The following is a 27,004-nucleotide window of genomic DNA, read 5'->3' as shown; positions in this document are numbered from 1 at the left end:
CTACCTCTGTGGATCGCTCCCCGTCGTTTCACCACTTCCCTGTGCTTCAGGTGGAAACAAAACACACTGATACTGTAAACATACTCCTGAGCCAACAACAGGTAACCAGGAGATACATATTTAACAGGGAAGTCAATTAAACATTAAGCTGTTCAGCTAATAAACACAGTTTGTCTGAATATTGAAGTATTATTAAAAACATTTGTGTTAGGTCTTGTTCCTTGCTTTCTGCAAACACAACCATAGCAGTGAATTGTCAGAAAGAAAGGGGGAAAAAAAAAAAAAAAGATAAAAATCACTCAGAGTAAGTTTTGCTGTTCTTTTGGGATTCTCTGCCACTGGATGGGTTTGAACAGCAACGTCCTGGGTGAGCTGAACTGAGGATTCCAACGTGTGGCTGTGATAAGAGGTATGCAGCTGAGGAAGAAATTCTAAAGCACATGTATGAACTGATGCTGTGTATAAACTGTCCAGGGACAGATGTTCCCACATGGGTTTGGGACCGATTTGTCATGACTCAACATGATCTTTCTACCGTGCAATAACAAGGCCCATCCATGTGACCATGTGGGTCAGCAGAGGCAGCCCGGGCCACCACAGGGCCTCTCGGCCAGCCGGGGCCACCAGCAGTGTCCCCTACAAGCCACTCCTCTTGGCCACCAGATGAGCCAACGACAAGAAGCAAACTCGCTTTGCACTCCCAGGTCCTTTTTCATGAATTACACAAGCTGTGTTTTGATTACAGACAAGGCAATTAGGAGGCTCCAGATCCAACGAAGTCCAGGACAGAAAACAACTGCGGCAGGAGAACCGCCCTCAACCTCAGCCAATGCATTTGCTGCCTGCACAGGGAGGCATCCAACCGCTCTGCTATCTGCACAAGGCAAACACGCCTTAACCCCTTGCCAGCCACCCCGAATGGGGCTCCCCAAAGGAGCCCTCTCCTCCCCCAGGGAGGCCACGCCACTCTCTGCCCACGAGTTGCAAAACTCACCAGGTTAATGCAACTTCACCCGCTATCGCAGGGTTTTTCTCACGGCGAGTGTTTTAACTCGTGAGGTGTATTTATATCCAGGAGAAAAATGTTGGAGGAAGCCAGTAGGAACCCGGCACTGACAGAGCTTAAAATGGCTTGTTTTGGCCGCGATCCGTATCGCTCAATGCCAGAGCTTAGGTTCGTGTAATGTTATATGATGTGCACATGCATAAAATTCAAAGTCAGGCTGCCACAGAAACACTATCAGAGAGCTCTGCATTTCTCTGTGTGGTTTTTTTTTTTTTTTCTCCCCCTCCTACTGTAAATGGTTGCAATATCTGTCATATAAATTTATCCCTGAATAGTCCCGCGTGCGCACACACACACACATACACACACACACACACAATCATACTTGAGTTACAGTTGTAATTTAATTTCCTCACTGTACCGTCGCGATAATGACCTCCGTAGAAATGGGTTCTTGCGGTTCTAAACAAAAACAAAATCAACAAGGGGGGGAAAAAAAAAAAAGAGGAAACCCAAGGACTAATCGCCCAGGGCAGTAACTCCTCTGAGCGTGTGTTGCAAGCATGTGATCTTAATTTAGCACTACAGAGTTTGTGCTTGTTGCCTGAATTTCTGCAAGTGCTGAGCGGCATCAGTGCTGTTTGAAATCCGTATGAATCTCACCTCCTTATAAACTTATGTATTAAATCATGTTATATGTACACAGCATTTTGTACTCGATCGCTTTTCCTCAAGATTAACTCATTCTCTTCCTTTCAAGAAGACTCCAAATTCAGTAAGCTGTTAAGCAGTGTTTGTTACAGAGCTCTGTAACAAACATTTTATCCCTAAAACAATTTTTTTTTTAATGCATGATCATCTAGTTATTTTGAGCATTTATTTGACCTGAACATGTCAAGATGACACCTAATCAGAGTGCATTAATGTATCATAAGGTTGAAAAGAGCTATTAAAAATTACAGAAAAGTTTCCAGTGAACACTAGGTATAAATCTAAAACTCCATAGCAGAGTGGGTTGACAGAGGGTTGCTGCAAGAAAAACAGTCTGTTGCCAATCCCTCTGCACTGTGGCTTATGTCCTTCAATTATTTCTTCATGTCACCAAGACCAGAGAGACAGAAACATAAACCCTAAACCCCACCAGCGGCAGCTCTTGCTCTGCACAGGGCAAACTGCTCCCAGGGCGCAGTGACGGCAGGAACGTGCCGGGGAAGAACAAGGTTATAGAGGTCCACTGGCCTCTAAGAGCATGATGACTTTTGATCGCCTCGGTGGCTAACAAGAGTAGCTCTCCCACACCTTCCTGAATCTACAAAATAAATGGAGAAACTAGAACAGAACAGAAAATAAGAGGTTAACACGCTTCTACAAAAAGACTGCCAGCAATGCCTGACACTGACTGTAGTGATCAAGCAAACTTCAGGAACTATCACAAGACATTCAAGCAAACTTTATGTCACTTATTCACAGTGCTCAACTGCTCTAACAACATTTATCCCTCTCTCTTCCCCAACACCGCAGACATCCAAGGAACAACCCTCCCAAAACACATCAGCTCAAATGCTGTTATCCACACCCAGGATTTCAGTTCTTAGCACCAACTCGGGAAGGAGCAAATGCCAAATAAATTCAGGGTTTTACAATCAGCACTAAAATTAAAGTGTTATTTATAAAATAAGATATTACAGTACATAATGCCATGACCCCACTGAACTGTGAGCTGGGAACATTAGGAGGTCCATATTTACACAGGAACAGATAAAATTAACTGCACGTGCCTCCCTTGCCATAGACAGTGAGTTCCAAAACCAACAAAATGTTACTAAAATGTAAAGGAAATTTCCTACTGACATTTCGCAGGACAACGTTACAACTCTTATCTCACCTATCAGCAAGGATAAGGAAAAACTTGTTTTGCCTCCCAACCCTTTCATAAGTTACATGCTCATCTGGAACTACAGGGAACGTCTCAAATATTCCAACCCAGGACTGGTACCATTTGCAGACCCCGTGTGCTCAGCTGCTTCCCTTGAGGTGTCCCCCCAGCCAAGAACAGCCGCCACACCTAAAACCAACTGAGAAGCTGGTAGTGCTGCTTGGACCTGCTAGGATCAGCAAACGAGGTGAGAAAAGATAAAAGGGTTTGGAGTTGTGTGCCACCTTGTCCAGTCCCGATAACGGAGGATACGGAGCTCTGTGAAAGGAGTTGCTGAATGGAGATAGAGGGAAAAGGTTGAGCTCTGTTGCTAATAGAGGAAAAGAGCTGATAAAGGGAGACCTCTCTAGAAATGCAGTCTCTTCCATGCCAACCTTCTGCTCTTTAGACTGTGGAGTCATCTATTATCTTCTGCACTACAACTGATGGTGAAGTATTTCTCTGGAAAGAAGAGAAATTTACTCATATGTGAATTATGCCAGGGAATACAGAAAACTTACTAAGAGGAACTCATAAACACACACATACATACGGACACACACACACACTTTTATTTATATAATATTTAAATAAGTCATCCTAATATGATGAAGCCTGGACGAAGTCATCAACCACAATGGATCCCCAATCCCTTCGGTCACTCGCTCTTTATCTTTTTAAGAAGTTACAACCTTTGCAAATGAGATTCTCCAGCTCCCACACGGAGGACACAGCACAGTGCCTGTGCCCGCCTGTACAAAACTTCAGACTGGGTGGCTCACCTCTGTGGCTGGAGTTAGCCAGACAGACCAACTATTGTCAATTATTTTCAGGGATAGGACTTCTTGGACTACAAACCTCAGCTATGAAAGTCCCTCACCTTCTCCCATTGAGCCTTCAGGACAGGCTCTCAATTCACAAATCACGTAACTACACTTTTCTGTTTCTCTCCCTTGAAGGTCTACACTCCTCCTCTCCTCTGACACCCCAACTACTTACACAGAGAAGTGGATGTCTCCCATCTGAGTGTGCCTAATATTGCCCAGATAGAATAAAGATCAAAGAAACATTTTCCTTTCATGCATTTTAAGCAGCGCACATGGTGTTTACACGACGGCAGCAAGTCCCTTATGAACTGAACTTACAGAACAAAGCATCTCTCTCTGATGAGAGCTAGGGGATAAAGCTGGGGGAAAAAAAAAAAAAACCAACAAACCAAAAAAATCAAACCACCAAACCTCAAAACAATGTCTGTTTTCATTGTCCTAGTTCCTTTCAGTCAAGCTGATTCCCCGAGCAGGTAAAAACAACTTGCAGAAATCTGGCTAAACTGTTGGCAATCAAGCTCAAAATACCAAAACACGGAGTTTGATTTGAAAACACGGCAGCGCTGTGAAAGGCGGAACAAGTGTCACAAAGTGCGCACAAGGAGAGTGAGGAGAAGCTGTAAATACCCTGTGTCTACAACACGGCTGTTGTGCCATTCTCTGGCAAGCAGAGCAAGCCTGCTCCTTGTACTTGGTGTTCAAAATGACATGGGAGCTCAGCGCAGCGTAAGTGATCGGAAATAACCACCAACCTCTGCTTGCTTGCTTGTTTTTCTTTAGTATGCAAGCCCCAAAACTGACACCGCATCTTCAGGCAAAACCTGGAGTCCTCAGCCAGTTATCGCTAAGTGTAACGCTCCGTGCAAATTGATACTAACTCCAGGCTTTGCTACTGTCAGGCCCTTTGATGGCTTGTAATTGAAGATTAAGAAGCCACCACACCTACTCCTACCCCTCAGGATTGTGAGGCCAGGAGCTTTGGAGCTTCAGCCCTTCTGACCGTAATTTGCTAAAGAGCCACTAAGTGAAATCTGTCTCCCTGTAAAAAGGAGCAGAAATGATCAGCGTGCCTAACCTCCAGGGAACATGGAGATTTGTAAGGAGTAGCTAGAGTCAGCTGGACATCAGACACCTCACATTGTACCTGACTCTGTACATCGGAACAGAGAACTTGTCATTTAGACCAAGACCAGAATTTTGAAAGTTAATTTGGGGAATTTTTCTGTAAAGCTTTGCACGTAATTTCACCCGCAGCTACGAGGGTGCTTTTTTTGTTCTTATGGTTTGTTAAATTTCAATCCTGATTACAACCTAAGGATTTGTTTTTATCATTCAACAGCTGACACACCCCCTGGGAGCCTCATGAAAGCTTCACGTTAATATTTAACTATATATTACTCTTTCTGATGTACAGCATCTCGCAAACATCCCTGTTCACTTTAACCTACTCCCGGCAAACCTGCTCACTCACATCACAAGACCCAAGAGAATCACAGTGAAGTGGTCCAGGCAGCTGCAGCTGTCCTAAAAATAAGTGTAATTGCATGTGAAGTCTCTGTCCATGCTGTATTTTGAATACAGGTCTCTGCTCTCTGAACCAGCAGGATGCGAGCCACCTCCCTCTCAGCCGGGTGACCGGATCAGCACAGTGCTGGGGGCTTCTCATCACACCAATTTATTTCTTAGTGATCAGCAGCATGGACTGACCAAAACACATCAGCAGCTTAGTGCTGAATGAGAGAAGATGCTGCATCGGGACAAGCCAGAAGAGAAGTAGAGGAATTGGTATCTGCCCTGCTGAGAAACGGAGTTACGCTCCATTTGGGGCATATGTGGGGCATACGGGGAAGTGCTTCAGTGTATGGTGATGGTTTAAGAACAAGGTCTAGCTAATTTTTCCAAACACAGGTCTGAAACAAGAGATTATTTTTACCTACAAGCCCTGTCCTGAAAACGAGGAGCGATACAATCAAAGCGTGAGGCGAAATGTATAACTTTTGCTTTCTGCAAAGATAAGAGAGGGGTAAGATTGCTTTCCTCAAGGCCACAGAGAGGGATGTTGTAGTAAACAAGGCATGAAAGAATGAAAGCTAAGCTGACACGTTCAGCTATGTGGGGGTAAGGAAGATTCCATTTTAGCTACGTGGAAAGATGTGTAAAATGTAACCCGGACACACAAAATAAGTGCAAATCTACCCCAAAAAGGACATACGGCTTAAAACAAATAGGAAAGTGGAGCTGTCCAGAACCGAGAAAGGTAATGAAATGGGCGGAAGTATAAGATTAACCACAAGGAGATTAAGCTGATAACTAATGATCAACACAGAAATGTCAGACAGAGGTTAAGATTTTAATCTGGACAGATTTCATGGCATAGTCATGAATCGTAAACACGGATACTGAAACCGAATTTGTGTTTGTGGATGACGATACTGAAAAGAAGCAGAGAAACAAGGAACATAGTTTCTTCCAGATTTCCCCCACCTCTGCCTCACCCCCCAGAGAGAATGAGGAGAGAAGGGTAAAGTATCACCTGAAGGCCAGTTGTGCAAAGAAATACCTGGAGGATTAATTTTCCTGTGGAGCAGAGCTAACTGGCTCTATTAACCAGAATTATTTTTTTTTTTTTCCTAAAGTTACCGGGATGCATAAACTGTTTTATGGTGCATGGGCATTTAGCACGCTGCCCAAACCCATGCTAGACACAGAATGGCTGGGGTGGGAATCTGACCACAATGCCAGTCTCTGTCCCACTGCACTACTCACCGGTAACGGGTTCTGCTCCGTGCCCAGAGCCTGACAGCCAGAGACAGCAGCAGAGGGAAGGCGACTCCAGGTCTCCAGCAGCTTCTCCAAGCAGGCAGCGCCCTTGGAAGGCAGTCAGCTGCCTGCTCCCCAGCACAACCCGAGGCTGGCAGGAGGGAACCTGGCAGGAATCACAGCAGAGCAGCTACAGCCCACGCACGCAGCCAACGCACGGAAGGATTCACAAAGGGGCTAAGGCAGACATCCCTCTGTCACCAGATTTATTTCCCACGTAGATACATCCAAAACTAAATATCTTAAAGCATGTCTTCCAGTAATTTAATAGGTGTCATGGTTTTCCCTGAACCTATTTTTTTTTTTTTTCCAAAGCATATTTCAACCGTGGAAAGGAGAAATGTATGCAGTGTCTCATTACTAGGCGTACTAGTATCAAATGCACAGATTATATACACTCACACAATACTCTCTCTTTGGTCTCATCAGCTCACAACCACTAATTTACAGACCCTCCTCTCTTTGCCCAAAGCTGTTAAGTGTGCCCTCCACAGTTTATTTCTAGGTGTAAGAATTTACTTAGCAGTACTGAAATAGATATTGTTTGCTTGCAGTCCCAGAGCCAAGCAGTTGAGACCTCTCTATGAAATGTATTTTTATTTACTATTCGCCTTCATCATCTTCAGCATGCCAGCAATGCCCATTTTCAAGTAATTCAGTGTATAATAACATGTGAGCCTTGCACAAACTAGCCAGCTCAGCTCCAGTCAGATAGGTATCTGCTTAATGACTTCTCATTACAAACGTACCGATCCCTATTGTTTTTGAACTATAGGATGTGTGCCATGCCACATCCCTCCGCCTCTCTAATCAAAGTGCCAAATAAGAAATGATAAAAATGATCAAAAAGCCACACCACTACAACCCTAAGGAAAAACAAATGGCTATAGATTAGAACAAACCCCATTAACTACATTGCACAAGCCACCCTTAGAGGCTATTAAGCTATTTCTCCTTGTAAATTATGCGAGAGAAAGTTGTGATCTGAAGGAATTTAATCCCAAACTAGTTGTACCATCCCAACAAGGACAGGCCAACAAGGGAACTGAATCTTCTGAAGTTACACTGAACTCAGGGGAGATCTTGATTCTCAATCTTTCTTCCACAACAGTTAACAGCTGTCAATTCTCAGAATTGTGAAAATTCTGTTTTATTCCACGCCTCTGCTGTGGTAAACTCTTAAAATAAAACCCACCCTCACTGAAGTCACTTTGTTCAATAATAAGGAAGGAGAGTAGTAGCAAAAGTCTCATTATCTGCCCGTTAAACTATGCTCGGCCATCGAGAGAACCAGGCTCTGCTTACAAAACACAAACTGTGCAGGCGTGTGCCACGGCTGCTAAAAAGCTTCAGCTTTGTGGATGTTTATCAGCACAGGAGTCAAGATACGGTCTAATCACCAGTCGCCATCAGCACTGTCCATTTCAGAGCAATGAAGACTATTCAGAGCTGGTCTAACTGATCCCATGGCGTGAGCCCCAACACCTGCTGATCCCTAAATGGGGTAATTATTCTGTGTGTGTGGGAAATTTATGGAAATAACCTTCCAATGGAGAGAGTCCTCCGGCAAAAAAAGAATTTACACAAACTAGCGTTATCCAGAAAGAAAAAGAGATGGGACTCTCCTCTATGTGAAACCTGAAGCCGTATCAGTTTCTCCAGAGACAAAGAGTCTTTTTTCTTAAGCAAATTATGGAGGTTTTGGATCTCAGCACAGAGCTGCCATTAGTGAAAGCAATCTTCACCTGGAAGGGAGATGAAGTTTTCAAAATGCTGCCCAGTCCCTTCACCTGCCCAAGGCCAGGTCAAATATTTTACCTAAGACATTTCTGACAGTTGTTTGCTTAAACCCATCTTAAAGTTAAGTTTTGCCTTGAGGCGCTTGCTGCATTCACCATCTGAGGTTTCCTGACGCCCAGCTCGTCGCTCTGATCAGCTCCACGTTACAGACCACCACCGAGGCACAGAGAGGGGCAGAGGCCAACGGCAGGGCTGAGAAGAGACAGGTGGCATCCAAGTCCACGTCCAGCGTGTGATTCTCTGCAAAATACTGAGTAGGAAGCAAAACACTTGACAGTTTGTGGCTGAGACCTGCTCAACCTCCTTCAGTATCAAAGCAAAGCTTGGATCTGAATCCCTGCCACTTCCAATTAGGCCTTGGGTGGATGGATGTATCACTGCTGTGGTTAGTCACTGGTAAATCTGAGCACTGAGAGACCTGAAGTGTGTTTGAAAAACACAATCTGGAGTTCTTTTTGTTATCACAGATTAGAGCATGTGGAAAAACAACATGCTCTCCCCCAGTGCTGATCAACAAGAACCGTCATGCAGCAACTCCTCCTCTCGCCAACAGAGCCATGCAAAACACGAGGACGTTTTTCTTATCACACCCACCAAATTCACCCACTATACAGGCTCAAAAAAGAGAGTCTTTTATATTCCCCAGAACAAAAACTGATGCTTGATGCAGATATCTAGTTCTAATAGACTTGTAGACTAGCTTCTTGGACGAGAAACTCGATATCTAAGCACTGAAAGAGAAGCCAAACGCTCCACAAATTATTTAAGCAGCGCTGGAGATAAGGTTGTTGGAGTGTGGAAGAGAAGCCTATGGAAAAGGTAATCTACACACCACATTTCTTTTGCTCATTTAATAATTGTAGAAAGCTGCCGATGAGGTGAGAAGCTGTCTCAGATAAAGCACCAGTTTCCACATAAATGGTTTTTCCCTAAGTCTCCAGGTAGGAGTGCTACTGCACGTTACGCTTCCCCTTCTGCCAGAAATACAGAGCCTGCAGATTTCCCGAGCCTAAAATCCACAGAATTGAATGAAACAGAGAAACAGTTTATTGAGCTTTAAAGGCTTCGCTTCAAATACAGTTTTAAAACAAAAGCCTTATTCCTTTAAGCCGTGTTAAGGCTCCACTGGGCGAGACTTTCAGACAGTCAGACATCACACTGAGGAGCTCCATTTCCTCTCTGGCTTTTGGGAGCTTTTGAGGGGTACTTACAAGGGAAGTCTTGGACTCATTCATCCCGAACTGAAGCTGTGTAAACACATCCAGTGCAATCAGCCTTACTTCAGAAAGATGACATTCAGAAAAGACTGAAGACCAGAAAAAAAAAAAAAAAAGCAAAAAAAAAAGCCCTATTCTTTTTATTAAATCATCGCTGATAAGTTTTCACCACCCATAAAATCTAATTGGTTTGTCTTTGCAGCAAACAAAAACATTTGCCTGCTACTCAAATTTTAATGAATATTTTCATTGCTCATGAAGTATTAAAAACCTTGCAGTGTTGTAATGCAACATAGATGCTTAATGAAGTTTAAAATGGTAACAGAAAAAAGCTTACTTATCGCATGATGTCGCTGAATTGCACGTGCCTTATGCTGAAGAAACCCAATAACACCAGTGAAGCTTCCTGCATCATCCCTAAGATTTTCTAATCGTGTCTTTAACAGCACAGCAGGGTTCAAGCCCATCATCAAGTGCAAGCATTCTACTTTCTCAACCATAAAATACTTCTTCAACCATCAAAAGTTGCCGTTATGACAGAGTTTTACTGTGATGTCTGAAGATTCTGTGCGAGAGGTTTCCAGATGCTCAGCTCAGTGCAATTTTTTTTTTTTTTTTTTTTTTTTTTTTGCTGCAGGTTGCTTAGTAAAATCTCAGTTACTATTTTCAGGTATTTCAGAACAAACAGCTCGGAAGCTAACAGCACCTTACTCACATTATCAAAAGCGAAGCTGCCAAGTTCAGCAGCTCTCCCACAGACATCACATCATCCTCCTCTTGAACACACAGTATCAGACTTGCTCCTCTTCACATCAACAGGGGGAAAAAAACAGCCAGCAATCCCGACTTGTGTCATGCAAACTGCCTTGCAGTTTTGCCACACGAGAACGTTACACCTCAGCACTCGGCAGGGAAGGTGCCATCTGTTCCTGCATCTCTGCAGCCTCTCCCGCCCCGTACGCACGGCTCCTGTGCTGTGGCCACTGCCCCTGCCCACAGGTATCAAAGCCCTACATTGCAATAATGCCGTGTGCTGTTAATATAATTAAGCCTCCACAGCCACAAAAACAGAGAAAATATAAAAAAAGAGTTGGAAATTATGGCTACACAACTCCGAGCCGTGCCTGCTCCCTTGCCCTATGAACCTTCCCTTCCTTACAATCCAGCAGCCTTTATTTTAATGAACAAATTGAGACAAAACTCTCCCTCCCTGCCCCAGACAATTCCCTTTTTAAAAACGACCAGATGAGGAACCATGCTTAGGGGTCAGGCTAAAGTGGACTGAGAGGAGCGCAAAGAACCAGCAACCTGCTGCTCAGTCTGCAGATATTTTTCTCTGATCTCTGACAAGCTTGCTACCTAAGTTGCCTCAACTCTGTGCATTGACTTAAAAACCATCAGTCTTTCCCTGTAACTTGAGCTCAGGCTCAGCTCATCCTGTCAGGGCCCTGAAATTCCAGCGTGGCCACACACCAGCGGCAGCAGTTCTGCAGGAGCCCCAAGCTCCAATATTTAAAGAGTGGCTACAAAGCAGGTGGAGACTCCCTTTCTACAAGGAGTCACACGGAAAAAAAACGAGGGGTAATGGGTGCAAGTTACTCCTGGGGAGATTCCAATTGGGCACAAGAGGAAAATTTTTCACAATGAGAACAGTCAGCCACTGGAATAATCTCCCCAGGGAAGTGCTGGATTCTCCAATGTTGGACACTTTTAAGATTCAGCTGGACAGGGGGCTGGGCCGTCTTGTCTAGACTGTGCTTTTGCCAAGAAAGGTTGGACCAGATGATCCTTGAGGTCCCTTCCCACCTGGATTCTGTGGTTCTAAGCAACCAGCAATAAGAGCTGTACGTCTCCAGAAGCCTTCAAATTCCGCAGAAAACAAGACTGGAGCAGTTCTACAAACCGATTCATGAAATTCCCCTTCCCCAACTTAAAAAGACCTTGCAAATTTTACAATCTTCATCAGACCAATCTTGCTAAATACCCATCACCCTCATTAAACTTGCATATGAACGAGGGTCACAACAGCAGTATTTCTTGACATCCTTGAAAAGAGGGCACCTCTAACCTGATACACAAAATTAAAATCACATTTATTTTCCTTCCTGGAGTGCATCGAAGTGATGCCAGCAAAACCATATACACCTTGAGTTCTTTGAAGTTATGTAGAAGAAAATTAGTCCCAGTATTCAGCTGAGTACTATTCTAACCGGACTTTTTTTCCAACTCTTTTGTGGGATTTCCTTCAAAATATCTTCCTCAGAGCCTCCAACCTCTCATGGTGTCCAGGAGGCAGCCTCTGGTCAGGTAAATAAAAAAGTGCATTCTCAAATTAAGGAACTCACACTGAGGGTACTGAGCTAGAAGCTCCTTGTTAGTACAGAGCATCCTCTTGCCCTGCCTCTGTCCTTCTTCCTCGATAACAATTCCGACCCTATTTTGAAGAAGGGAGAAGGAAATTTCACATTAGAAAACTTTTGGGACATGAACAGGTGCTGAGCACCCTGACTTGCTTTTTCAGTTCATTTAAATACACAAGGATGCCAGACTCAAATGAAAACCTTATACCTAAACCCTAAATAAACCTTATATATATAGCCAACGTTTAGGCACGACACAGAGCCAAAGTTAACTCTCTGTTTGTTTTAAATGCCATGAGCCAAAATAAAAGCAACGCTGAAGACCCTCAAACAACGTCAGCCCAGCCAGCACAGTGCCACCCTGGTACCCTCATCTAAAAAATCGAGATAAAGGTGATGAAAGCACACAGCTGTAATCACAGTACTTCAGCTCATGCTCAGGCTCCAGCCACGAACTTTGGATCAAAGCAGCAACTGAAATAACTACAGGCACGTACCAAGCAGCTCAGCCCTGCCAGAGCATCCCAGGCAGTACCCCCACAACTTCCCCCTCCCCAACCTATTTTTTTTTTTTTTCCCAGCTAACCAACACAACAGCCCTAATTAAGCAGCATAAACATCCCAGCAAGTTCATTCACATCCCTGCAATAGGAACTAGCACACAATTATAGGATATAATTGGGAAGCATGATCACTGAACTTTTACGCAGCTATTGTTACAGACTGAGAGAAGGGTTAGTGTTGCTTCCTCCAGGACACAGTTGGTTATTCATCAGCTCTGTAATTAATCAAGAGGTCTTGAAATCCTCAACCTTTCAGTTAGAAACAATCTCTGTCACTGGTCACACCTGGGGGTTTTTGACCTTTTTTTGTGTTTTGTTTTGTGGTGCTTGTTTGTTTTGGTTTTTAGGGTTTTTTTTGTTTTTTTTTTTTTAAACATAGAATTTATTTACAGAGCCAATTTCTGTCAAATCCAATTCCTGATAGAGAAAGATGTTTCGTAGAGTTTTGCCAAGTGACATATTTCAGTTGGTCTTCTCGGACACACTGAATACACTTCTTTGTATGGACTCAGTGGTTCACAATCCCTTCAAAGCCTTCCACAACAAAGATTTCCAGTTCCTTCATCATAAAATGAAAAAACGCTACACTATCATACACAGCTTACATTTATTTTGCTCTGTTTGCCTAGATCCAGGAAGGGACGTCAGAATTGCATTTGATTTAGAATACTTTTAAAATGAATTGAAATTTAAAAGATTTAAAATACAGAATCATTGTTCTGCGTTCATTAAGGAGGGGTGAAGGGAGGAAAACATACAGGATATATAAGCTGGCCAGTTTCTTTATCTTCACTTATGGCATCAAAGCACCCCCAACATTCAGCAGGATTCGCTCTGAATGAAACAAGTCTCCTCCTCCCCGAGCAAACACATCACACCAGGTGAACCATTTGCAGCTCTCCCATTCATGCATTACTAACACAGGTTGCTCAATTTTTTTTTTTTTTATTTTTTTTTTTATTTTTTTTTACATTCTGTAACTTCCCATTTCTACACCCATGCCCAGACAAGAGCATTTTCCAACAAATGTGTCTGCCAAGTGTACTCAGTCTTCTATATTTTAACTAACAAGGGATAGTGCTGGTTCCCTTGTTTAAGCAAATAAGGTAAGCTGGAACTGTTCTTGAAGTGCAAAGAATAAGTATTGTACCCGAAGTACCCTTGGCACACCACCCTTGGAAATCACAAGCAGTCAACATCACGACTGAAAACTGAGATCTTAAAACATCATCCAGTTACTTTAGTGCTGAACCACCACACGTGAAGTGTTAAACTCCACTCAGCCTCCTCAACAGCCCAGACACTGACTTAAATAACAAGTGTTTTGGGGAAGGGGCTAAGGTTGAAAGAATTAAAACTCAGACCAAACAAGATGAAAACTTTTCCCATTTCCACTATATCAGCAGCGAAATACCCCATTCTCCTTTTTAACTAATCAAAAACCTTTGCCTTGACATCTGTACAGAAATTATCTGTATGTATGTAAAGATATCACAGAATTCCAGGTTGGAAGGGGCCTCAAGAATCATCTGGTCCAACCCTTCTTGGCAAAAGCACGGTCTAGACAAGACCGTGATAAGATATCTTAGCCATTAAGATATCTTAACTTTGGGGAGAATTCTTTCTATTTACTGCTTATTAACTGTTGGATGAGCTATGAATTAGTTCTTCTTCAAACGCTCTGAAGATGGAACGGATCAGACAGTGGCTTCTGCCTGAAGTGCTGGTTGGGAACTGGGGCAGGGGAAAAAAAAATCTTGGACCCCCCTGCATTTAAGTAAAGGTGCAGCAGTGAAGAAGCTGGAGAAACATAAATGTGGTGAGACCACAGGAGCTGCATGCATGGGGGACTGCTCAGCAGGCTGAAACTCTGCTGAAATCCCAGAGTTTTGTGTCACCCCAGGCTGGTGGAGAAATGCCTAACTAGATGCTTCTTCACAGCCTCCAGTTTTGTTTGGTGTTTTTAAAGTAAGTACTAGACTCTTAAATGGCCATTTGTAAGGAGTGATTGTTTCCACCCCTTTTCCCCCAATTCTGGGCTGTATCACACCACCAAGCACCATAAATCTCTTAACTACTCTTAATAAGCTAAAGTGAATTAGTTTAGGATGTCTAGCCCTTTGCAAGCATCACAATAGCCCCAACCACAAGCACTATACACTCACTCAATAAAGCTGTCGCTTGGCAAGGTTCAGAACAGACACCCCAGTGAGATTATCGGGTGTCAACTTCCATCTGGCATTTGTCAGAGCTAGGGGAAAAAAAAAAAGAAAAAAAAAGGCAGTTCTTATCAGATCTCCAAATAAAAGGAGCACTTCCACTTCATGTGGTAGCAACTGGAAAAATTTCTTTTGTGTTTGAAGCTTTAAAAATATCTTGCCCTTGAAGTCTGTTCAGTGCTTCGAGACCCCTTTCCCATGCAAAGGTAATAAAACTAAGCTTATGGTTACAGAAATTCCCAGCACATAAAAATTACAGGAAGTTGTTGCTAAGTAATATTCCTACCTAAGTAAACATCACAAAACGTTTCCCACACACACCTCTGAACTTTATTATTCAAACCTGGCTTGAAGATGTTCATAGTTGCAGAATTTCTTTTGGCACCGTCTCTTTAGAAGCCCTCGGTGCTATTTCACAGCAGTTGAAAGACATTTCAGGCTGAGCAATGTTTTTCTCAGTGCTTTGTTGTGTGGCTGGTACTAGGAAACAAAGGGAACTATTAAAACTACTATTCAGTTCCTCACCTGTCCCCTACCTGTCCCCGAATCTTCCCTGGATAAATCACAGGAAAATTAAAGAGAGATTCTGTTGTATCCCCTGTCTCCAGACCTGTTTCCCCATCATAATTAAAAAATCTGGACAAACATGATTATTTTCATAAAGGACCTTTCTTCAGCAGCTCCTTTGCACATCAATTACTCCAGACTGTCATCCCTTCTAACAGCTGTTTTACCTCCTCTTCAATTGGCTTAAGTGGTTTCATATACTTTCCACTTTCTTTTCATGAGGTTAATATTGTGCAACAAATTCTAGATGGCACTAATTGAGAGACACAACTTTTGTTTTTATCACATAAAGCAAGATAACAGATTGAAGAAAGAGTCTATCTACCAACCTGAAATGGCCCACACTCCTAACAACTCAAATTTCCTGGTAGCATCCCAAGATCAAGAAGATAACAGACTCCTACAAAGGTTTCATCGAGGGTGAACAGGAGAACTTGAATTTCATCATATCCCCTAAGGAACAAAGCCTATATTTCAGATATCCATCTTTATATTCCAGGAATGCAGTCCTTCAGTATTCACCAAGGGCCTGTCTGATATTGCAGATCATTTTCCTGGTCATTTTTATTTGGCCATTCCACTTTTCCTTCCTATTACCTTATGCAAGTAAAAGGATGAACCTGCCTTTATAATCAGACTGTCAAAACCATCAGACTGCTTCAAATTATGTACGGACAGAGAAGCCTGACTGCAAAGAGAATTGGCAGGAAATCCTATTTCAGAGGGAATTGTTCCTTCCGCAAGCGGAGTGACAGACATATAGCATTTTTATTACATTAAAAAAAAAAAAAGTGGAAAAAAATGCAAAATATGAAAATCATGTTTGGCAGATCTAGACTGAGGTCTAGGATGTGGCATTTCCAGCATTTTTGTTGTCTGCATTCTTCACCAAAGACACTCTCTGCATGAACACGCTGCACCGAAGCAAGAACTACGTTTTTACGGCAATAAAAATAAGTATGTATGTGAAAAAAAAAAAAAAAGCCTTATAAAAATGTGGGCTGAAAAGGTACAAACCCTCCAGAACAGGAACAGCAGTTGGCTGCCATAAACAGCATAAGGCTAGACCCAAATTCCAAACAGACTACATATTTCCCTCACTTCCTACCCAAAATATAACATGAGTTGGCCTTAATTGAACCGACTTGCTTTTCACACCAACACAAGTAATTTAGAAAAAAGACAAGAAAACTTTCAGGAAACACATCCCGACCGATCTCAATCTATGCTACATCCACCTACACATCTTTGCACTCAAGACACAGATTCCTCAACATTGCAACTGTTTTTTCAAAGCGTGCGGTTGACCCCAAATCATTTCAGTTCCGCCCAACTGGTTTCATCCACAACCTTAGCTCTAACGTCTGTAAAAAGATCCTTTACTTTGTTGTCTTGAACATGTTATCACCAACTGAAAAAATTTCTGGGCTGGAGTTATAGCTGCAAGGATGATTCAGAGACTTGGATGTGTGCCTCAGAGATAATTATATGCTTATAACTGAAAGTTTGGGAGTTAACCGGGATATCTGTGCTGATTAAAATAAAGAAATATCAAAGATGTACGATCAATAGGAGACGTGGCAGGGATAACGTGAAGGAAACCACTGCAAGGAAGCAGGCAGGGGAAGCTCAGGGGCTGGTGTTTAAGAGATGGGGGACACGCAGGGACCCCACACCAACCCCAACTGTGACCATCTCCCTTCCCACTCACACGAGACCTTTCTGTGACATCTTTCAGCCTTCCCACATGTGCTTTCCCAAAATTCTTGCCCATCTCCTGTTTTCTCCAGCGAGACTCAAAGCTTAGCGGGCTGGAAAAGCTTGACAGCTTGGGACTTGTCTCTGTCAATTAACACGCACTCTGTAACATCAAAACAATCATTATTTACATATTCTTTAAGGATTTTTTTTTTTCTGGTAGACAAAACAGCAAACAAAATATCCTGGCCCACAGTCCCAGGGCAGGAGCACTATCAGATTAGACAGCAACAGCTTCCCAGCCAGAGATGCAAACCAAAAAATAGCAAACAGGAGATTCTACACCAAGTGCGATAAAACAAACTAGGGGCACAAATAACCCGCGTTAAAAACAAATAACACAGAAAACCAAAACTCCCCCAGGAAAATTAAGAATGAAATTGCTACATTTCATTCCAGCACTGGTTAAAAGCCAAAGAGCAAATGGAAAAGAGGAGAATACACTTAAAAATCAAGAGAGATGGGAAACTTCAGCACAGAATTAGCTGCTGAAGATTCCCAGATAAGCTGCAAAAATGCAGAGGGAAAGATTTCATGACATTCATGCCCTCGGTTCTGGGAGTTGCTGTGAGGCTCTTCAGGCTAAGGAAAACCAAAGTACAGTTCGCACAAGCGCTTAATAATCTTGACAAAACAATTACACATGCTAAGGATACGTTATGGCTGGCACAGGAACAGAGAACAGAGCAAACAGAGACGAACAGGTTCACTAAATAAATGTCACTTAATCTCTACCACAGTTACTAGCGCGCATCTGTGTTGAAAGCCTAAAGACTACTGACAAAAGTCTAAAAGAATCTAAAAGACTCCTCAAGCTGGTACAATTAACTCGAGAGGCGCACAGGCAGGTGTCACAAGGCACAATATAATACAGAGAGCAGCTTGTTGAGAACACCAGCTATCAATAAAAGTACAAATCTTAACATTCAAAACAAAGATAAGCCTGGCTTGTTAAGTGTTTTGAAAATGCATATCAATTACAGCCAAAATATGCAGGAGCATTGCTTCTCTAAATCTTCTACAAGGAACATCTATAATGACTCTAGAAATCATTTTCAAATTTCAATTTCAAGTCAAATGGACTTAAAAGCTTGGCTTCCTTAGGTAGCTAAGGTAAGGGAGGGTGTGATACTGCACGGGTACCCTCCAATAAATTTAACTGAATTTGTAGGAGAGGCTCAGGAGCTGAGATTTCTGCCCCAGTGGTAAAAATATTACATTCCTACAGGTTTCATGGAAATAGGCAGGCACATAAAGGAGAGAAACCATGCATTCCAGCCTGCTGTAGCACAGCCCCAGAAAATTCACAGGAACCAGGGACATGATGAAGGGTCTAGCCACTGAAAAAGTTTAAGTTAGATCTTCAACCTTATGAAATAGTGGAAAACACAAAACACAAATGTGTAAGGAGCCAGGTTTCAGTGCTGCCGAACCATCTATCAGAAGAGTTTACAAACTAAAATGCCTTATAACCTTATTTTTCGTCTTAAAAAAGCAACACACATGAACATTTGCATCTTCTTGCTCATACCTTGCTATTCTGGTGACAAAACCAACCACCTTCTTTAAAAGGAAGCTAGACGATTTAGGGGTGAGGAGTAGCAGTGGGGAAACCACATTAATTTCATTAGTTTATTCATACTGGTAGGAATTCCTCCTCAAATTTGGCACTTAGCACTCTGAGTTGCCCTTTAAAGCTTGGCAAGAAATTCTCTCCAGCCCGCAAGTTTCCTAATTTCGTCTTAGGACACACTGCTTCATTTGGATGCACCACCTCCAGAAAAGACAGACGACTCTAAAATGTGTCAGTTTTACCTCAATTCACTTTGCTCCCCGTCAGTCAGATTTAACATAAATCAAAGTAAATACATAATTAAAACTGAACTTAAGGTCAGTTCCAAGTTTGGACAAAACCAAATCTGTACAAAATTAAAAAGCAACGCTAATGCAGTTTAAGAACTGGAGTTCAGGGGCTGCAACAGCAGCTAAATTTCTGAACAGAGCTTCTCCCCTGAACCAAACCCCAGGCTCAAAGCCCGGTTAGTTCATCCTCACCAGGACTCATGCTCCGGGCAAACCCCACCCAGGTCCTCTCTTCTCCTCCTCCTTTTCCCTTCAGGTCTGACTTGGCTTCCAGCTTCTTGCTCTTCGCAAACGTTGCTCACTCATCCACAGACCTTACACTTTCTTACAGCAGTAATGTTTCAGTAAAAACGTAATTGCACCTTTAAAGAGTTGAATTTATTCCGTAAGACTTTTTTTCCCCTGTTCTGTTTCTTGCCTGCTGCAGCCTTTCAGTCAATCTGGACTTTTAATCCCCTACCCAAACCTCACCAGAGATAATAATACCCCTTTGGATATTATAGAAGATACCAGATACACTCACAGCTCGTTAAACTCATGAACTCTAGGCAGTCCCTAACTTTCCAAAGAAACCAAAACACAACATTCTTGGATACGTTATTTACACTGGTGAAGGAACTGCTAAAACAGCCCCATCCCATAGGTCCTCTCTTCACCTGACTAATGTTAATTTTGAGCCTTACTTTTAGGAAGCTGTGCTTAAAGACAGCTGGTTAACAGGCACCTATTAGCCCTCCAATAGATCTGACGGGTTAAAAATTGACAGCAAACCCACAGCTGACGTGTATCACTCCCCACTCACCTCTCTGACAGCGATCGTGGGTCCAGCAGCGTTCAATGAAAATCCCATTTATCACAGTAGGTGGACAGTTGCTCTTCCCTTTCACAGTTCCTGGGCACACATCTCCACACTCTTCTTTGTCATCCTTGTTGGCCACAATGTAATTATCTTCTACAGAATCTAAAATCCTTGACCAGTCGATGGTGGACAAGTAACATAATTCATTGTTCTTCTCAATCCGCACAGCGCCTCGAGTAATGTTCATCAGGTTGTAGAGGCCAATCTCCTTCAGGTGAACCATCTCAAAAATGACCAGCGCGTAGTTAAAAAACAGATGAGTTCCTCGAATCACAGTGAGGTTGGGGAAAAGTCCCTTTAAACTCTCCAGGCCATACACACGAAAAAGAAGCAAGTAGTCTGTAATCATAGTCAGTTTAGGAAAGCTGAGCTCACGGAAATCTTCAGGCTTGGTTTTAAACATCAGCAAGATTTGCAAGTGGCCCTCGATCACAGTGCAGTTCTCAAGCATGTTCAGCCGGGTCAGATTGTTGCGAATGTCCATGCTTCTGCAGACTGGAAGGCAAAGGACAATGTTAGTTATTTATTTAAGAAAAGGTAATTGGTTTTGTTTTCTAAATCCACAGTTTTGTCCAACTGCACTGTAATATATAGCTACACTCAGCATTCACCACTAGGTCCTTTGCAGCAAAGCCTGCTTCGAGGGTTAAGAAATATACTGTGGGGAACATTCCCTATGGTATAGGATTACAAAATAAGACCGAAGGGGTATTTCATAATTTTTTTTCTGCCATCTTGACTTTCTGGATGTTGCCTCTATCACGACGGCAGTTGTAACACCAGTTCTTAGACGTCATTTGGCGTTTACAAAAGTAAGAGATGTCTATGCCACGGAGTCTGTTTTCTTTAGATAGTTGCCAGCGGCACACCTACCTCATCTCAGATTGTGCAATTAATGCCGGTGGATTGGAGGAAGTCATTTAGAATGGTTGCGGGGAGGGGAAGGTAGGAAAAGAATAATGGCTAGGAAATGGTAGTGCTTCAGAAGAGGGCAGAAAAACCTGGACATGTGCAGGAGCACAGCCCACACTCTTGCCCGGACTTTGCTGACAGGAGTAATTTACTACATTAGTAAATTCTGCCCTATGCGTTCTTTTCAGATCAGGTGTTTGGGCTTTTTTTGATATTATTTGCTCAAGGTTGCGAATCTCCCTGCCTTGACTATCTGGATGGTTTATTTAGTAGAATCAGTAACCCAAAGACTTGGAAAAGTGAACAATTGCACAAAGCATAAATTAGAAGATAAACAGATTAACATGAATCCAGGCACCAGCAAAAGGAAAAGATGGAAAGCAAAATGTTTCAGTAGGGAAGTATTTTTTTAAACTCTAAGCACAGGTAAGAAGGCAATGGAGTGCAGCATGCCTGAGCAGCACAACAGAAGTCCTGGTGATAACCCTTTTCAAAGCAAGCTTCACAGAAATACACAGCTGGACCTTGATGTTCAGGGGGGAAGCCTGTGGAAAGGCAAGGCTGCAAAACAACCCTTCCTCTGTCCTGTTCAGGGGGATTATTTTTAATGATTTTTTTTTTTTAAGACTGCACCTACTTTAGGGAGTCTCTCTTTTGTCTACAGCTGAGACAGCGACCTCCCCCCCCCAAGAATTAAAAGCACAGGATCTTTACTCAAATTTTTGTCACTGTATGTAAAGCTCACTGACTATAAAATGACCATGCCAGAGTGTCAAGAAATCACCCAGCAATAATCAGGCCTTACAAAACTGATGTGGAGACAGATGTTTAATAGGTACAATTGTCTGACTCCTCGTGGTTTTACACAGACCACTGCTGTGTGGGTTAAAAATAAATTCTATGCAAACGTCTTAATGATTATTCAAAAATTTGCTTCACTGCAATAAAAAAAAAATAAAAATCTGGCAACACTAATATAGGATTTGAAGCAATGTTATTGCCCAATGGGATTTTTTGGCACTATATCCAAGTCGTTTCATAAATTGTTTTCTGGAAGAAAAAGCTAATGCACACAGTGCCTCAAAGACCAAGGATGTACTTTTTAAAAGTGGGAAAGGAAATCTGATGACCAACTAGCAGCAACCTCTTTGCCCCACGAAAAACTGCAGCCAACCTGGAAGCAAGCCAGAAAGCTGTCTTGCTGCACATCCCAAGCGTGCTAAAAGAACTGGGAGAGCCACAGATTCACTTTAAGTACCCTAAATATTTAATGTTAAATAATTAAGAGAGGTATTTCCAAGGAAGCAAGTGTGTGACAGGGCAGGCCAGTGGTTTCCTCATGAAAGGAGGAACAACAGAAGGGCAAATAAAACTGAAATCCAATGTACAAGGCACCAGAGCAGCTAAAGCTACCTGATAAATGCAAAATCCGACATCCTGCTTATTTACTGCTTGCTGAGCACACAGACCAAGCACAGCACGGTAAGGTGGTACCCTCGACCTGCGGCCGTATCACAGCATAAAGTACGACCTGGAGTAATCTGTGCACAGCTGGCCTCAAGGAAAGGTCAAAAAATACAGCTCGACTCTACAGACTAAGAATTACTTTCGAGAGTAAAAGCTCTAGGGTTTCATTGTGGCTTCAAGCCCCAAAATGCATCTATACACTAAGCCTAATTACCTGAGTCTTTCATCATCTGGACTAGAATTAGGTAAATCACTAGAACTTGGCCATAAACTGGCCCCCAGACAACCCCTTAACCCACAGAGCTCCTGCTCCAAGAGCACAGCTAAAAAGAGGCAAGTGAAGCCTGGGAGTAAACAGCAAAGCATCCTGAAGTATTAAATAATCCTATAAATCTACCAGAGCTGGAAGTACACATCCACAATCCATCAGCTGTTTGCATTTTAGAAATATTTTTGTATTTTTCCCCAGCTCTCACACAGAATGCATTATTTGTCATTAGCGCTGCCAGCACAGACCAAACAGGAGGTTCTACACGTCCTGGCAAAGCAGGATGTGACCCGAGTTATTCAAACTCTGCTGCTTTCAAAGCTGAGCTACAGCAACGTAATAAACTGGCACATTGTCTGCTGGGCTTAAGGGGTCCCAGTGCTGGGGGCTCCTGCGCAAGGACTCCACGGAAGGCAACGGCAGATGCCAGCGTTAGCCTGGTACAGAGACTCAGGAGAAATTGAAAGCAAATTAGTTTTTGTTTTGTTTTGTTTTTTTTTCTAAAATAAGCAACTGAATAAAAGGCTAATCTAATTGTAAATGTACAAAGATTAAAAGCGTTTACCCAGATTCTTCCACAGTTAGAGAAAAATCACACTTCAGATTATTTTTCACGTTCTACTTTTTAGTTTTTTAAGTGATGAATACCACCACGGTATCTGAGCTCCTTTTTTTAACCACCTCAAGGATCAAGGAGAAGAATAAGGAGTCAAGAATATCTGAAAGAAAATAGGCTTTTTTTTTGTTGGAGGGTTCTCAATCTTTTCATGCCTTTGAGTTCTGTTCGGCAGTTTTTATCTTCTGTTCATGCAGAAGCTGCTTAAGTCACCCCATAAATTTATTGTTACCAAGACAACAAGAAGCAGTTTTAAGCAAAGCATTAAGTGGTTTTCCACAACTTCTCTTGATAGTATTTCTTCTGCAGGGGCAGAGGAATTAATCAGCGATTCAGTATGAAGGCTAGGCAGGTTTGATCCCAGGAGGAGAGCAAAGTTGAGCAGTCAATTATAATGCAGACAACCTGGTCTCAAAAACACACATAAATCAGCTTTCAGGAAAATATAAAAATCTCAGATTGATTCTCCAGTAGTAGGTCCAAAGCTATTGCTGGTCAAACTACTGGCAAAATCTCAACTAAACATAAATTCCCAAATTTCAGCTCTATGTCCAGCAGCACAGCACTGTGCTGCCAGAGAGGAAACACTCCTCCAGCCCTTGTTACCAAGCCATTCAAAGTAACTTAAAAAAACCCCAAAACATCATTATAGACACGTTTCATCAGACCCCCAAGGAAAAAAAAAAAAAGAAAAAAAAAAGAAGTTGCAAGGCTTTCTTTTTAAAAACAAACAAACAAAAAACTCCTCAAGATGCCAAAGCCTCTTGAGCAAACTAGTTTGGTAACAACCTTGAAGTACTGAATGAAGAAACTAGATCTGATGTCAGAGGTTAGTTTTCAAGACTGAGTCTAACCAGGGGAATAGCTGGAACTTAAGCCTTGTTTATAGTAAACCATGTGGATACCAAACCTTAATGATTCAGAGCTCTGGCCCTTTAACCATCAAGAAAGACCAGAATAATGCAGCACTGCACAGAAGGATCACAAACCATTTAAGATATTAGTTAATCCTGCATTTTCATAGTGTTCGCTGCGTGATCGAATCAGCGAATTATTTAAGAAAAATTACACTCGCTTTGGTCAAGTCAAAAGCTTTGCGATTCTATGCAAGTCTCACTTTTAGAAGCGCTATTAGGGAACTGGAAAAAGGGCTTTGGGATAATTGCTGAGAGAGGAAAACAGCCTGTGAAGTGACAGGTTAGTAGAAGCTGTAAGACAGCTTCTAGCACACTGGAGCAATAGTTTAATAAAGATTAAAAAAAATCTAATTGTGAAATATTAGTTTTTAAACTTCGCTTTTGCACCTCAGCCACATAGAGCTGAGCAATGAAGCAAACTGAGACATGGATTCAAAAGTGAGCCTGTCCCTAAACCTCCAGCCCCCTCCGAGAACATCTCAGCTGCCTGTTCCCTCTCACTGCTCCGGGCAGCGCTGCCGAACCGCGGGCAAAGCTCTCCCGGGGGTCGCTTTCCTGAGTGCCAAAGGCATCTGTAACCTCACAGTCGGCCTATAACGCCTGGTTTGCTGTATCATCACGCTCTCCTCATTAGTTCAAAACAACAACAGAAACCAGGACGCGTACTGCCGTGCCTCCTGCGTGCAGATAAAAGGCAGCGAGGCGACGGCATCCCAGGGCCACGGGAGATCACTCGGGGTAACGGACAGAGGCTGATGCTAACAGACCTCGATACTTCAAAGGGAGCAGGAACAGGTTTTACACGTCGCCAATATCAACATAATTTATGTTCCGCAAGACAGTCACCCCAAAATTGACTCCAGAAAGCTGATGGGTTTCACAGACTTCAGAGAGGGTTACTCTACTCTGGTTAGGGTACTACCTCTCTTTAAAATAGCAAGAGGGCACACTGGGAGAGCTGGCAGATGCAGTTGTTGCCTAGTTTTGATACAGCCCTGCCCTGCTGCACTTGCTCTTTCTACTTGATACTCTTGGGAGGAAAATTTCATTCTAGACCGAGTCTCTCAACACCAAAAATTAACACAGGGTTGAGGTGGAACGAGGGACCAGTTTCTTAATGAGTTTACGAGCACAAACAAAAAAAATCTGCGTGAGGCAGAATTAATATACAAGCAGCAAATTATTTTGAAAGGCTATTACTGCAGAAATACAAAGTGCAGTTTGTCCCACCTGATGATTTCGGTAGAGAGATCTCAGCTAGATTTCTAACTCTCGGCAGCAGGCAGTGAAGTACATGTGCAGCGCCCAAATTTAGGCGAAGAGTTTAGACAGGGGGGAAGCACACTCTAAACTCTAGTGACTGTATCCATTAGTTTTCTACTAATCACAAAAGGAGCCCAGAGTTGTTCAGTTGGTAGATGCCTAAAACTAGGTGAGGTAAATCCCACCCTAAATACAACAGCTGATGAACTGACGTGCATGAGTCATGTGTGAGATTTATTTCAAGAAGTTGCATGATGTTTACACAGTGATAAAAAAAAAAAACCACACACAAACCAAACACAGACCTGTTTTTCTTCACAAAACAAGATATATGTATCTTCATTTTACGTGCAGGTCAGGTCTCTTTTCCTTAACCCTTGCTTCTACTCCTCTCCGGTAACTTCTGAACTCAGAACTAACTTCAGTCAGATGTAAAAGAGGAAGAGAGTTCTCACACATCGTATTCTTAAAAGATGTATGAAAACCGGGGATGGGTTAAGGAGGAAAAACTCAGCATCTCCAGCCACAGGACGCTTTAAATGTGAACTCAAACCATTCACCCAGTTTGCCTACTGAGCCACACACACTACCTGCTGCCCAGCCTCTTACCAGACGCTGTCCAAAAGAACTAAAGGGAAGAGAAAGATACGAGGCACAAGAAAAACTACGTACAGTTTGGCTCAGAGATGGCGGGAATATTGTCACTGGAGAGCAGCCTTATCGTGGGGCATGTTTGTAGAGAAGGCAGGACACAAATCTCCAAGAAAACAGACTTCATTAGTTCCGTTGCTCTGGGAACAACTTGTTTGCTTGTGCCACTATTGTACGAGCATTTCGAGCCCCGCTGCTCCCCATCTGCACCGCAGCGCTGGGCGACCTCATCCCGCTCCAAAACCGGAATCAAAACATCAAAGTGGTTGAAAACCTGAATTAAGGACCTTTACCGGACAAATCATCCACAAAAATATTTTACAAAGTATTCGCACTGCGTGAACGATATAAAAATATTCCACCCCAGGCTGTGCTTTAACATCTTGTGCATTGCTGCTGTTCCTCCATCCATGAATTCTCCAGCGTGTTTCCCACCGCGTGGCAACGCAGCAAAGATTAGGGAGTTAAGATTGTAAACGCACTTGCAACCCAAAAAGCCGAAAAATGCATAAATAAGAAGCTTCACTGTAGTGATGATGATGATGATAATAATGTTTTCAAATTAGGACCGAAGTTGTATACGTATTTATTATTAGTGCTGTATGTCAACTACCTTTTCCCCTTCTGTGCTGGCGAGGGGCAGGTTTGGACACGCTTTGCCAGCTGGAACTTACCCGCCCAAGTTAAAACCGTACCACTGGTCTCCTCTCGGCTTCTAACGTAAAAACACAGGTGAGGAAGAAACCGGGCTGTTTTTTTGAAATATGTAACTTGTCCAATTGCTGGGAAAAAGGGGCTGTCTGAAGGGTCCCTCCTGCTTTATTCTCTGCACAGCAGACACAGCTCAAACCCACCCACTGTCACAGTGTCTGCACTTGAACCTGCTACTGTCTCCCGCGAAGGGAAAGCTGACGGAGGTGTGGGGCTGTCTGTGGGACAGGTGATTTACGTACCCAGGCAGCTCTCTTTACAGAAATACCTTCATTAAAAAAAAATCTGTAAACATCATCCAAAAATAAAACCTCTAAGTAGAGTAATTTCCTAAGCAAGCTGACGCGACCCATCCAAACAGTTCGCGAGGCTTAAGCTCGCGTCAGTCTGGATTTGACAAGCTCGTGACCTGCAGTACAACGCCT

At 42.8% G+C, this 27,004-nt stretch overlaps 1 protein-coding gene across 3 annotated transcripts in view; it reads right to left on the bottom strand.

Moving 5' to 3' along the window:
* The window catches only part of INSR (insulin receptor), a 109,882-nt gene extending 83,824 nt beyond the window's left edge, over positions 1-26,058 (bottom strand). The window contains exons 1-2 of one of the 3 annotated variants that reach the window (XM_026865089.1): positions 25,890-26,058; positions 19,718-20,269 (exon numbers count right to left, since the gene is read on the bottom strand). In XM_026865089.1, coding sequence (XP_026720890.1) covers positions 19,718-20,269; positions 25,890-25,995 — 658 coding nt within the window. In that variant the 5' untranslated portion in view covers positions 25,996-26,058. Of the gene's footprint in view, positions 1-19,717; positions 20,270-22,550; positions 22,720-25,522; positions 25,866-25,889 lie in introns of those variants that run through there. The other 2 variants (XM_026865091.1, XM_026865090.1) reach the window with 2 other exon arrangements.
* Between the last annotated feature and the right edge of the window lie 946 nt (positions 26,059-27,004).

Source organism: Athene cunicularia (genome assembly GCF_003259725.1).
Source record: "Athene cunicularia isolate RWA chromosome 28 unlocalized genomic scaffold, athCun1 chr28_part1, whole genome shotgun sequence".
Classification (NCBI taxonomy): Eukaryota; Metazoa; Chordata; class Aves; order Strigiformes; family Strigidae; genus Athene; species Athene cunicularia.
This window is presented reverse-complemented; position numbering and strand designations above follow the sequence as displayed.